We start from the raw sequence: 14,506 nt of genomic DNA on the forward strand, positions 1-14,506 counted from the left end.
TTGTCCATTATTCACATTATTGTTGGAATTAAGTGAAATAATTTGTGAAAACAACCTTATAAAATAGAAAATACTATACAACATGCAAGGTATTTTTATTTCATTTGTAGAAGCCAACAAGAGAACAAAAGCTGTTTACTGAAGTATGTTGAATAAAGGAGCTGTTTTTTAATATTTGCATGAAATTATACAGAAGTTAATGTATTTCATTTTTAATTTCAGATTCAAAACGCTAATGATGTATTAATTGCTCCACTTGAGAAATTTCGCAAAGAACAGATAGGTGCAGCAAAAGTAAGTGTTATATTTTATTATTCTTCAGATATCCTCCTGATAATTAAAGATGACATACTTTCAGATGTTAACATTTTTGAAATTAGAATGACCTTTTAAAAAATTCTGTACATCACTTTTAACTTTTGCACAGAGCCTATTACATAGATTGGAATTCTTTTAAACATAAAGGATATTCTTCTACTGAATAGAGAAAGTCAGCATGTTATAAGTGAGTTCCTTCCATCATAATAATTGTAGGAAATTAACTATTTTAAAGAGCGTGAAATTAAGGTAAAATTGAGGAGCTTTTTCCCTAACCATACAAAATAAAAATTAGGTATAGGGTATATTGAAAACTCAGGCAGTAATCATAAAATAACTTTTATTATTTTTTTGGTATTTTTTCATTATTAATAAAAATATGTTTGTGAGGGGCGCCTGGGTGGCACAGTTGGTTAGGTGTCCCCCTCGTGGTTTCAGCTCAGGTCATGATTTCAGGGTCCTGAGATCAAGCCCTGTGTTGGGCTTCATGCATGGAGTATGTTTGGGAATCTTTCTCCTTCTCCCTCTGCCCCTCCCGCTCGTGCCCTGTCTTTCAAATAAATAAGTCTTTAAAAAATGTGTCTGTGAAATAACTTTTGACGTGTTTCTCAAGACTTTGCATTAATGCTTAATTGATTATGGACCAATTAAAATTACCCTGAGCCTAATAATTTTTGAAATTGCATCTTCTTTCTTGGGTCTACACTTTACCTGGTCAACATTAGGACATAAAATTTAGGGTTTCCAAAACAGAAATCATCATCTTCCATCCTTCCTCCATCTTTTCTCTATTTTGATTTTCCATTTAGTCAATGATCTACCCCTTCCCCATTTGAGCAGTGTTGTTTATTCTATTGCAGAATTATTTTTCCTCCTTTCCTCCTTCCCCGTACATCTGAAATACTGAAATCACTTACTAGTTGGTCTCCACACCTGAATCTTAATCGGTTAACATGTTTTTGCTGTCTTCATCATTCTTCAGTGATGAAATTTTCAGTGGTTCTCCCTGAGAGACACTTTGATTCTGATAATGAAAGCTTTCCAGCTTTTCACAGTGTGCCCATTTGCTATATTTCAGCACACCTCCCCACTCAGGCACATTGTCTTCTCACAGTCTCTCTTTATACCCTGACTAGGTCTATGGCTTTGCCCCAATTTCTCTCTCCCTGGAATATTTTTTGCCGTTCGCTTGTTGAAGTCCTGGTAGCTCTCCATGGCTTCATTCATACCCCAGCACTAGAAAGAAGCCTTCCTCATATTTGTTCCCCTTCCAGAACTGATTATCTTTCTTATAGAATCGGGCATTTTTTTTGCTTATTTACTGTAAAAAGCTAGCACAGTCTGTCTTGAATTAGTTTTATGTGCATTTCTCTACAAATTATAAGCCATTATCAAGTTAGGGACTAAACCAGAACATTTTTTATGTTAATTAATTCAGCCAACATTTATCAATATCATGGCTGTCGCACTTTTGGCAAGCATGGTGTTTGATAAGATTAAGGGATACAGTTGTAAACAAGACCCCCTTGCCTGTGGTGGTGTCCCTTATTATCTCTTGTGGAAAGCAGACTCCAGAGTGATTACAAATGCACTGAGGACTGTGATTCAAGAGTAAAGAGTGCTTTGTGAGAGTATAATTAATAAAACTGACCTGTCCAGAGAACCAGGAAACACCTTCTGGAGGAAGTATTGATTAAACAGCGAACTAAATGATAAAGAAATAGCTAGAAATGGGGGTTCAGGGGCAGGAAGGGAAAAACCTTTCATATTCCCAAAGAGGGAACACAGTGGGTATGAATAAAGGCCTTAAAGGAGGATAGAGCCTAGCATTTTTAGAAGAAAAACGTCCAGGATGTTAGGAATATAGAGGACAGCGGAGACAAAGGGCATGTGCCCAGCTTTATTAATGATCTGTGGTATTTTGCTCCTTATTCTGAGGTCACTGACAAGCCAAAGAAAAGTTGTAGCTAGAGGAGTGCTATTTGCTTTTTATTTTATTTTGTTTTGTTTTATATTTTTATATTTGCATTTTAGATGTTGCATGTCATGCTGGGATTGGAGGGGTAGGACTGCTTTGGGAAAACCAATTTGGAGGTTCTTGGATAGTAACTTTAGATTCAGAAGGTGATAGTGGCTGTGGAGACAAAGGGATGTATTTCAGAGGTAAAATGGGAGAGGTAGGAAATGGGTTACATACTGGGAGGTAAGGAACAGGACATTTCAGGGATTACTCTTAGGGTCCTGGGTTGTATAACTGGGTGATTTTTGGAGTGACTTACTGAGATAGGCAACATTTATGTTTGGGTGGCAAAAATGGTGAGTTTGCTTTTAGACATAATGAGTTTGAAGTTCCTCCAAGACACCCAAGTGGAGCTGTTGAGTTGGCACGTGTATATTCAGATCTGAATTAGAAATACACATTTGGGAATTATTGTCTTCTAGTTAGTAATTAAAATCATGGGAGGTAAAATTAGATTTTTTCTGGGAAAGAAGAGAATGAGAAGAGGACCTAGGTTATGTATAATATGAGAATTTAACATTTGATGTTTTGGGAGAGAAAAACAGGACAGATAAGGTTGAGAAGGAAGGGCAGAAGTATGAAGAAAATAAAAATGTTCAATGTGTTCAGAGCAAGGAAAAGTTTTTTCAAGAATAGTAGTAGCTCGGGGCACCTGGGTGGCTTAGTCGTTAAGTGTCTGCCTTCGGCTCAGGTCATGATCCCGGGGTCCTGGGATCGAGCCCCACGTCGGGCTCCCTGCTCCGTGGGAAGCCTGCTTCTCCCTCTCCCACTCCCCCTGCTTGTGTTCCCTCTCTCGCTGTGTCTCTCTCTGTCAAATAATTAAATAAAATTAAAAAAAAAAGAATAGTAGTAGCTAATCTTTATTTACAACTATAATTTTAGGGGTTTTCACTGAACTATTACATCTGTGACTTAATTAGGTTCTTCTAAGCAACCCGTGAGGTGAGTATTGGTGTTACACCTGCTTTCACAATGAGGAAAATGATGAAGTGACCTCAGCAGATCACAGAGCTAGGAAGTCAGACTATGTATCTGAAATTAAGGAATTTTACTTTACTTTAGAGCCCCAATTTACAATGTCTCACTTCAATGATATTTTTATAAAATTGAAGAGCTTTGTGGGGCACCTGAGTGGCTCAGTTGGTTAAGCGTCCAACTCGTGGTTTTGGCTCAGGTCATGATCTCAGGGTCCTGGGATCGAGCCCTGTGTGGGGGCTCTATGCTCAGTGGGGAGCTGGCTTCACTATCGTCTTTCCCTCTGCCTCTCCTCCTGCTTGCGCACGTGCTCAATCTCTCTTTTTCTCTCTCAAATAAATAAAAACCTTTAATAAAAAAAATTAAAGAGCTCTGTGAAAAAGTCTTTAGTACAGAATATTCCAAGTGTTATGGTCCATCTAAAATAGTAGATTTTACATGTGTATGGATTATTCCTATTTAAAGTTTTAAGTTAGCTATAGTTAAAATAACATGCATAATTACACCCATTTTATTTTATTTTTATTTTTTATTTTATTATTATCATTTTATTTTTTAAATATCTCAGTTGCTGGGCATATCAGCTGAGAGCACACACAGTATACTTACTGTGCCTTTGCCTGTCATGGGGGGAGGTATTTTAAACTTGCTGTTATAAATGAGTTCAAATGAAATCTTGAACCTAAATGTTATTGCACTTGGCCTTTTGGTTGCGGTAATTCTGTGTACTTCATCTGCCTGATGCTCTTAGTACTAAATTGTTTGTAAGCTGCTAAGTAGTCCTTGTTCAGTAAAGTGAATAAAAGCCAGGTATTTTCTTCTGAAATATACATATGGGTCAGTTTTATTTTGGTATTGCAGAAATATCGTGGTAGAAACGAAAATATTTGAAGGTGTTTATTTTTTTCTATTGCTTTATTCCTTGTTTTACCTATGTATTTTCTTGGTAAATAGAGTTAATTCTCCAAATGACGCTCTGCTGCTTTTTACAGTCTGTAAAGTAGAGGTTTTGAGCAAGGGTGTTCAGGCTAATGAGTTAGCTGGAAAACAAGAGTGTCAGTTACGTGTAGACTCTTCCACTGCAGTCAATGACCTCTTCAGCTTGAGCCAAGTAGAAAATGCTGAGTCTAAGTAGCCCACTCCTCACAACCATGTGATCCTATTTAACTGAAGTGGACAAGGTCTATTGACCACAAACATTTCCTTTGTAGTTTGTTCCATGGACTTTGAGACACCTGGTACTTTGCTGTGTGAGTTACAGTTGTGGAGAACAAGCACCATTGAGAACCATTAGCAAAGATGAATGATGGGGGTTGCTGAACTAAAGGGTAGAGGAGGTGGTTCCTATTTTTTGAATAGATAAAATTATAAACAGTTGCAAAAGTGTATTTCTGTAGAGGTTCATAGTGTGCTGGTAGATGCAGAATGGAATTGTTTGCAGGCCTGACATATTATATGGGTCAGACTATAGAATTGAATGTTTGGTTTCTTTAATTTGTATCCTGTTACACTGATGATTTCAATTCTAAAAATGAGGAGAGCATAGTTATCCAGAATGATTAATGCAAACTAAAATTTTCACAATAGAAATATATCCAGAGCAGCATTATAACAGAGCAAAATGGATTATAACTTGTTTGTACACTTTTTGTATAAATTGACAACTATATTTAATTGCATTAAAAAAAAATCTCCTCCTTGTCCCCAGGGAGAATCCATTTTAAGTCCTATCTACACCTGTTATTACATAAACTGGCAGACTCTAAAATATAAGTAGTGCTCCGTATCTGAGTTCCTACTCAAAGACGGATACATTAGGAGAAATAGTGTAAACATACATACATACATACCAGTCTGTTACATATTTTAAGTGATGGAACTGACTTTCAGGAGACCAAGGACTCATTTTCCGCATATAAAAAGACTGAGCAGCTGGTTATTGGCACAGTGAGGATTAGAACTCAATTCCTCAGATCAATAGTGTTTTGACTCCTCCACTACTGTTCTTTAGAATACTCTTTTGTGAAATATTTTATTTTCCTTACCTTTAGCAAACATGATTCAATGAGAAATGTATCTAAATTATAAAAATTTTTCAAGTATGCCCACTTTGTTATGTTTCAAACTTGCCCACTTTGAATCAAGCCTAGTTAATGTATTTTGTATTTCGTTTGATTTTTAATTTTCCTCAGCACACAGTAGACACTTAATACTGACTTATTTCAGTAGAGGTAAGAGACTTGAGAAATACTGCCCATAAAAGACATTTTCATTTCTATGGGAAATGTTTTTCAAGACTGGTTTTCATTTTTAAGTAGACCTTAATAGAAATCATATGAATATTGTTCTGTGGTTTTAATAGAAAAATAAACAATATGATATTAGTCATTTCACAATAGGACTTGATTTTGTTTATGTTGGTTTTATGTTGAAGACTGTAATGGAACCCGATGATTCTTGTCCCTTTGTTTTCTCCATAGTAGAGTTTGGTTCTGTCTCTGAGCATTTATTATTTTTAAACATGTCTTGCATATATAATTATTTTAGCATGTACTATCTAAAATTTATGGAGAATTATCATGATTAATTTGTTACAGTCTTAGATTTCTATCATGTAAAAAATGGCTTCAGTCTAACTTGCTGTCTCAAATATACAAATGACTTAGAGAATCTAGAAGGATTACAGATACTTTAGTTATTCCAAATTAAAAAGTTTTTGCCACTTGACTGAGTTATTAATCTAACTTAATGGGTATACATTGGACTCATGATGGGAACAATCTAAAAAAATTGTGGTTTATAGCGTAGAGTATGGAGTTAGTAGATCACCTTACTTTTCCTCCAGTTGTCAACAAGTTCTACAGAGGATGGTCAGGATTGGTTTTTCATGTGCTGCTGATGCCTGCTGAGCTGAGTCTTTCCTGGACAGATGTTCTCTGGGGCTGAATTTTCAGGGCAAATTATAAACCATTTGATAGTTGTTTGAAACTACTTATAATTCTCTTTATTGTACTTTCTATCATTAGAACCTATTATATGGGGTTTGAGAATTGTTGATTTTTGTTATTTGGTCATCTTTTTTTAAACAATAATAATAATTAATAATAAAACAGTAATAACAATAATAATAATACCCTTCATAATAGGTAACCAAGTACTGCTTTACTTGAGACTCATTTAATCCTCTCATCCAGCATATTAGATAGGAAAACTGTTAAACGCATTTTGTAGATGAATAAGCTGAGTTGCAGAGAAGTTAATAAGCAAATGGGCTGAGGTCATGTAGCTAGTAAGGAGTATATTCATTTTTTAAACAGAAATGAGATAAAACCTATACAGTTGTTTAGTAGGACCACTACATGTTTGATGCTCAAGAAATATTAATTAATTCCTTTATTCTTAAAGAAGGAAAATTGGCTGGTTAGCTCATTTGGAGAGTAGGATAATGTCTTATAATTTACCAGCAAGTTCTATAGAGTCATGCAAACTTGAGATCAAAACCTGACACATAATACTCAGGAACTGTGAACTTGGGTAAATTAATTACATTTTTTCACCTTTCCCCCTCTAAAAAAATGGAGACAATAATAGGACCATCTTCATAGGATTGATGTGATAGCGTAATTTGACATTTCACATAAATTTCTTCACATAATTTCTTCTACATAGTAAGCACTAAGATGTCAGTTGCTCTTATAGTTAATCATTAGTATTCATGTTATATATTTTCTGTTAGTAGTAATCAAAGTATTTCAGTAAAAACAAGGTCATTGTTCATGTAGTTTAGTTTGCCTTATTTTGTTTTACAGGCAGACAAAGCAGTGTCGATTCGTTGAATGTTAAATGCGGTTCACAGGGTTACCAAGCTAGAGGGCCTTACCTGGACGTTACTTATTAAGTAATTTATAACACTCAGTTCTACAAAGTAGGAAGTTAGGAAGTATCATTTTCCACAGGACTAACTTGACACCCAGAAAGATCAAGAAGCATTGCCAACAATCCAGAGGTACGCATGTGCTTTAGCTGGGGACTCAAGTCCAAGCCTCCTGCTCTCTAATTCAGTAATTTGGGCAGCGTACTGTACCTGCCTTTATCATGGGAATGTAAATGCATTTTTTGATAGTTTATTGTGTGTTTTATCATCCTTACAACAACTTGTGGGGTGAGAATTAGTTCTTTTTTTTTTTTTTTTTTTTTTTTTAAAGATTTTATTTATTTATTTGAGAGAGAGAGAATGAGAGACAGAGAGCATGAGAGGGAGGAGGGTCAGAGGGAGAAGCAGACTCCCTGCCGAGCAGGGAGCCCGATGCGGGACTCGATCCCGGGACTCCAGGATCATGACCTGAGCCGAAGGCAGTTGCTTAACCAACTGAGCCACCCAGGCGCCCGAGAATTAGTTCTAATTGACCCCATTGCCACCACTAGAAAGACAAACCCCATCACATGTCCTGGGGATGGGTGAGTCGGTAGTAGTCTCTCTACTTGACAGGTGGTGCCATTCAGTGTCTGTACATGTTTCAGAAATTGCTGAGGTATCATGTTTTTTACATTTCAGAGCTTGCTGGTCCATTAGAGAAGCTGAGCCTCCCATAGTTAGACTTCTGGATAGGGACATAACCTTAAAGGCATTCTGCTGAACAACTCAATCAATATATATTTATTACATCACTATGTGTTAAATGTATATGCATGTTTATATACATACATAGATCATTATAACTTTGTTAAGTGGCTGTTATGTGCTCAGACAGGAAGATAAACTCTTGTGCTATAATTTGATTATAATAAATTGAAGGTAAGATTATCACTTTTCTTCCTCCTGATTATCCTTATGTTGATGCCTAAAGACTGATACTTAGGAAACATTTTAAGCATCCCCCAAAATTGTATTTTTACAAAAGATCCTTGTGCTAGTTTTTTAAAGATTTATTTACTTATTTGAGAGAGAACTCGAGGGAGCGTGAATGGGGGGCAGAAGGAGAAGGGAAAGGGAAAGAATATCAAGTGGACTGACTCCCCACAGAGTGTGGAGCCCAATGTGGGGCTTGATCTCAGGACCCTGAGACCATGACTTGGGCTGAAATCCAAACTGAGCCACCCAGGAGTCCCCCCTTTTGCTAAATTTTAGGTCAAATATATAGCTTATTACATTTTAATGCAATTTACAAGTGCCCTACATAAATAGTAATTGATGAAATGCAGTAGAGCCTCCCTCCCTAATCATTGTTAAAATTGACACTGAGAGTCCTAGAGAGCGAACCCTTGTTATTCAATATAACTTACTCATTCTTCGGTGGTCAGCCTTCTTGGGTAAGAATTAAGCCTGTTTCCATATAGTGAAGTCTTTTCTGTAGGAAATCCAGTTACTTAAAGTTAATTTGGTAGAAGGAGAAACTCCAAATAACTAATGAAAATTTTCTAGGTCTTTTGATTTCAATGGGGACAACATGGAGCATCTCCCGCAGGAAATGTCCCCTGTGTACTTTATATCTTCTCTAGAAAACAAGGTGGTTTCCTTGGTTCAACAGTTGCAGTTTTTATCTGTAGATACATTCTTTTCCTTTACCACATCTACTGGCTGCCCCTATTGCAGAATGATTTGCTACATGAGAATTTATGCTTCTATTTATTATACACATTGATATTTTTACTTACACCATCTTTGTTTGTGATCCCTGCCTTTCCAGTTGTCCTTGAGGTGGTTGGGAAACTATCAGTGATTTTTTTTTTTTTTTTTCAAATTTAAATGGTTAGAAATTTTCTGAAACACTTAGGAATCTTCATATTGATTTCTTTTTCTTTCTTTTTTTTTTAAAGATTTTATTTATTTATTTGACAGAGAAAGACACAGAGAGAGAGGGAACACAAGCAGGGGGAGTGGGAGAGGGAGAAGCAGGCTTCCCGCCGAGCAGGGAGCCTGATGCAGGGCTCGGTCCCAGGACCCTGGGATCATGACCTGAGTCGAAGGCAGACGCTTAACGACTGAGCCACCCAGACGCCCCCTTCATATTGATTTCTATGGGAAACTCAACACAATAAAATTGCAAAACATTTTATTTCACACTTGTATTTTAGAATTCAAAGCAAGTTGCAGATATAAACAGAATTACATTTCAAGCATCAGGAATAGGTGGGTTTGTAGTACATGTCGTTTGATGTTAACTGAGGAGCTCTGATAAAATGACTACCCTCTGTGTGTAATACCCTCCTGTGTTTAATATTATACTGTAATAGTTGCTTGTTTATTGAGAAAACACACAAAAATTCCAGAGCTTATTAACACGCCAATACACACCTTCTTTCCTAGAAGAAAGGAAAGGGAGAAAGATGAAGGGATTTTCCAAATAATTTTTATAGAATACTAATTTTTGTGCTTTATAATCTATTCTTTAGGGTTGTTGCAAATGAATTATGTCAGCATTTGAATTTTAATGGTGTTTTATTGGGCTATTTTTATTGCCCTCACCTATATTTTATGTATATCAAATTGGAATTAAAACTTTATAGTACACATTGAAGTAATTGGAAACGCTCTAAAGAGTATAAATCAATGAGTTAATATTTAGGAAGCTTTGATAGATTTAAAAATTATGAAGAACTTCAGACTACTTTCTCTGTATTCAACCTTTTGTTGTATCTGAAATACAGAAAATTTTCATATCTAGTCCAGCAAAAAACAAACAAACATGTACTTAGTACCCATTGTCAAAGTTGCTAGGGTCAGTATCAGGAAGCATCTGCATTTGCTGAACATTCCTGTTATATATAGTTATTTTTAATAGGACATTGTTTCAACTTACCAAACTCTTGTTTTCTGTTAACAGCTTCAGTTTTTAAGTGTTCTTGTTAAAATTTAGCAGTGAAAACTGAACTTGAAGCCCTAAAGGGTGTCTGGTTTCTACCACATTAAAAAAATATATATCAGTAGTGATCTATAAAATTACTTACCTTTTCATTGTTCATGTCACATTGTTTACTCAAATCAAAATAAAATCTCAGCAGCAATCAAGGTAGAGCACTTTGATTCCATGCTTGCATAGTAGACTATGGATTTGATGGTGAGACTTTTGCTATGTTTCAATTACTTCATTCCAAAGTAATGAGATATTTTGTCATCTATACTTTATCATCTAATAACAGGTTCTCCTCTACTACTTAGTCCTCCTTGCCTGTCTCTGAGTCATTAGAAAGTTGATTAGCATGCCATCATGCGTCTGAAGTTATTGATACAAAAACATTCAACTAGACATTGTTGATCTGCTTTGTCAGACATGGTGTGAAGTCTAGGGACACAAAAATAAAATGTGATGCCTGCATTCAGGGAACTAACAGTATAGCAAAAGAAGTCACAGAGAAATAGATAATTATGATGAAATGGAATTAATGGTATATCTGAAATATGCCCATAGTATTTACAAGCACAGTGGAAGGAACAGTTTATTCTTTTAACCAAGCAGAGGTTGGCAAAGACTTCTGTGATGTTCTGGCACCAGCAAGTGCAATGTAATGGCTAGCAGAAACTTTCCAGTTAGTGCAAGTGATAAACAACATCCCAAACAAAAGAGAAGAGTCATAATGGTGTAAAATAATTGTGATGTGGCTTAGAAACTTGATATATTCCGGTGTGATTAGACCTGTTGCTTTTGGTCTCCCCCCCCCCCCGCCCCCAGCATGAACCACATTAAGAAATGCATTTCACATCATAATTCAATGAATACATGTGCTAACGTACTTCTGTTACTACATGTGATATAACCTGGTATTTTCGATTATATTCTACTCTCATCTATTTCATTCAAACAAGTTCTAGTTATAACTCATGAAACTGGTTGTATAACCCACCAATGTCATAACCCATAATATGAATAAATATTGGGCCATAGCTTACATGCCAATATAAATGGAAGGTGAAGGCAAGTAAGTAAGAAATGAGGCAGGAAATACTCAGCTGAGGCAGAATAATGGAGAGTTTTGTGCTGCTACTAAGGAGCGTTGTGTTTTTGTTTTTTGTTTTTTTTTTTTTGGTTAACAAAAATCATGATAATGATGAACAGGATATAATAGATATTGATCATACATGTCAGATGTATTCTAGGCAGCTCACATATATTTATTTCATCTTTACAACAACTCTATGAGGTAGGGGCTATTATTTTCAATCTCTTCTTACCAATGAGTACACTTGAGCCACAGAGAGAATAATGTGATTTGTTAAGGAATAGGCAGCTGGTAAATGACAAAGCACAGGGATTGAACCCAGGCAGTTTATCTCTACCATGCTCCTAACCATGATACTTTACTCATATGGCAGATATGATACTCATGTGTGCAGTCTTGGTCTGTATTTTAAGAAGATAACTTAGGAGCACTGTGAAAGGCTGGAGTCTGAGAAACTAGCTGTCAGCCCATAATTCATCAATATTTGCATTAGAATGTTTATGAAATTTTTTTCTACCACCAGTTTTAAATAGTTTGAAAATTAAGAGAACAATATTTTGTGTTGTGAAAATTATGTGAAGTCAGATTTCAGTGCCCATAAATAAAGCTTTATTAGAAGACAGCATTGCCCATTTGTTTGTGTTTCTCTATGGTGGCTCTCATCCTACAACAGCAGAATTGAATAGCAATGGTGTCAGAGACCATGTGGCCCACAAAGCATAAAATATTCCTCTCTGGCCCCTTGCAGAAAGAATTTTCCAATGCCTAGTCTAAGTCCTGAAACAAATTTAATTTTTAACCTCTGCAGTCTTTTAGGTCTTCATGCAAATGTGGTATCAGACTTAATAAAGTGAGTTTGAGGACTTGGCTTCTTAGATTAGAAAACCACAGAATTTATTGTAAGATAAAATTGGGTGTGACTTTGAACAGATTAGTGGCTAAAAGTCATAAACACCAAGATTTTTTTATTTCAAGCATATATATCTTCCTGGGAATCTTTTATCTTTGATGCCAAATATATATTCTCAGTTTAGAGCTATGGTTTTTTGCATATAGCAACTTAGAAAAAGATGAATCCCTTTTACCTCTGAAGTAGAATATTTCTAAATAATTAAGAGATGGCCAAGTAAAAACCACTTTACAATGCTTGTTTTTGTTGAGGTTTCAAATCGCAACTGGAACTGCTAAATATGTGGACAGCCTTCCTCCCAGCAGTGTTATTTTTAAGTAAGAATGTGGTAAATCTCATCATACATTTAAATTTCTTTTGTTTGTGTGCACCATTTTATAACTACACAAAAGCAGCCATTAGTAATGGACAACATTATTTTGGTGTTTTGGGATTGTACGATAAGGTGACTCATTTGGTAACCGAAATTATTGAAATTTGTGAATATGTTCGTAAAGACTGGGCACTAGATAACAAGAATGTTTGCAACTGGACACATACATTGAGAGAAATAAGGTAAGGCCTACCATTTTTATGCACACTAATAAACAGCTTTCACTGACTTTATCAATAGGTTTTGCTTAATACAGACAGCTTCTTATGCTTCTGCTTTTAGAGTAGATTTTGTGTCATTCTCTTCTGTATCCAGTCAGTAATAATATGAAGCCAAACTGAATGCTCTCCAGAGACCATGCAGCCCACGCTTGCCTTGAGAGCCTGGTGATTTACTGACTCCAAGTTGGAGAGATGACCTCTACAATTACTGTAGAAACCCAGGGAGAAGTGAAGTGAGCTCACTGTAGAAAGATTTCAAGCATTGAAAAAACTTGCCTTATTTGGTAAATGTGGTTAACTGGTCCCAGCTGGTAATGCTGGTGAGCTCATTGTGAGATGTATTGTCCCTTTAAGCCAAATTCTTGAATTTTTTTATCTGTTAGAATTAAAGTGCCAAGTGGTATTTGTTTAGTTTTTATTGATGTGCCATGGACTAAAATCTGGAAGGACAGTATTCCCTTTTGAAAATTAAGCTCAAATGCATTGATACTTTGAAAATTTTCTATATGTATTTTCTGATCTATTATGTTGTCTACTTAGCCTTTGGGAAGTTTTGGTTTTAATTTATTCCTCAAAGAACAAGACTCCTTTGGGAAATAAATTCATATGTACTGTGGGGCTTAACTATACTTTAATACTCACATTAGAATTTTAGGATGGAATCTCTTAATTATGTTTTCTTCAATTACCAAATAGCACTTGATGTTTAGAAAAGAAAGATTGTAGCTTCTCATGGATTCTCCTTAAAATTCCTACTTCAGGTTTGGTTGTATTCTGAGTTTGGCTTTTCAGTGAGTATTTTGGTTTGGAGGAAAAAGCACAAATTTTGAGTCAAATAGACCTTGGTTTTGACTCCTGGCTGTGTTATGTGTGAACTTGATGACTTCAGGACAGTTACTTAACTTTCATGCCAGTAAAAGGTGATACCTATTCTTCCTAGGATTTGTGAGAGTTAATGTATATGTGGAGGTGCCTTGTACAAAAATGATACTTAAAAAATGTCAATTCCCCATTCATTCTATTCCAGCAGTGGACTAATTGCAGCTTTTCCTTAGCCTCACTTTTAAACTGTCTCTTTTGGATAATATTTATAGAACCTGGCTGATTCTCTCTGCCCTATCATTAATTTTCCATGTGGTACCAAGAGAGACTGTGTTCTCCATATCTTTATCATTCAAAATGTAGTTTATCAGCACCAACTGGGAGTTTATTAGCAATACAGAATCTTCGGTCCCACTCCAGACTTACTGAATTAGTGTCTTCATTTTAACAAGATCTCTAGTTGATTCAAATGCACAGTGAAGTTTGAAAAGTACTGCTATGTATCACTTCATTGGACTCCTCAGCTCTAATTAGTGTGACCCTTTCTGTGTTGGAGATTATCCCTGAGTTTGAAATAGTTGAATGACCTCAGAGAGGTGTGACCCAGGAGAGGAATGTGAAAGAAATATTTCTTTCCCCTTCTGTGCTCACCTGTCAATTCTGTGCATATATGAACTTCTCTCACTGTACCACCATCTTCTCTGACTAGATTGTAATAGTAAACTCCTTCAGAGAAAGATATTCTTTTCTTTTTTTATTTTGGGTAAAGATAGTGCCCATGAGTGTTGCTGTGTGTTTCTTGGGGCACAAGATCACAGACTGGTATCAGTATTCCTTTTTGGCTGATTCCCAACTTCCACCTTTAGTTTCCTATCTACTTTGCCACTTATATTTCTATCAGGCTTTGAGCTGATGAATTCTGTTTGGTT

General features: G+C 35.9%; 1 protein-coding gene across 3 annotated transcripts in view; it reads left to right on the forward strand.

Moving 5' to 3' along the window:
* Positions 1–14,506, forward strand: part of ARHGAP42 (Rho GTPase activating protein 42) — a 289,588-nt gene that overhangs the window by 147,192 nt on the left and 127,890 nt on the right. For all 3 annotated transcript variants that reach the window (XM_036081768.2, XM_078058735.1, XM_078058736.1), the window contains exon 4: positions 223–294. In XM_036081768.2, the coding sequence (XP_035937661.1) occupies positions 223–294 (72 nt within the window). The remainder of the gene's footprint in view (positions 1–222; positions 295–14,506) is intronic.

The sequence above is a fragment of the Halichoerus grypus genome, chromosome 11 (genome assembly GCF_964656455.1).
Source record: "Halichoerus grypus chromosome 11, mHalGry1.hap1.1, whole genome shotgun sequence".
NCBI classification, from domain to species: domain Eukaryota; kingdom Metazoa; phylum Chordata; class Mammalia; order Carnivora; family Phocidae; genus Halichoerus; species Halichoerus grypus.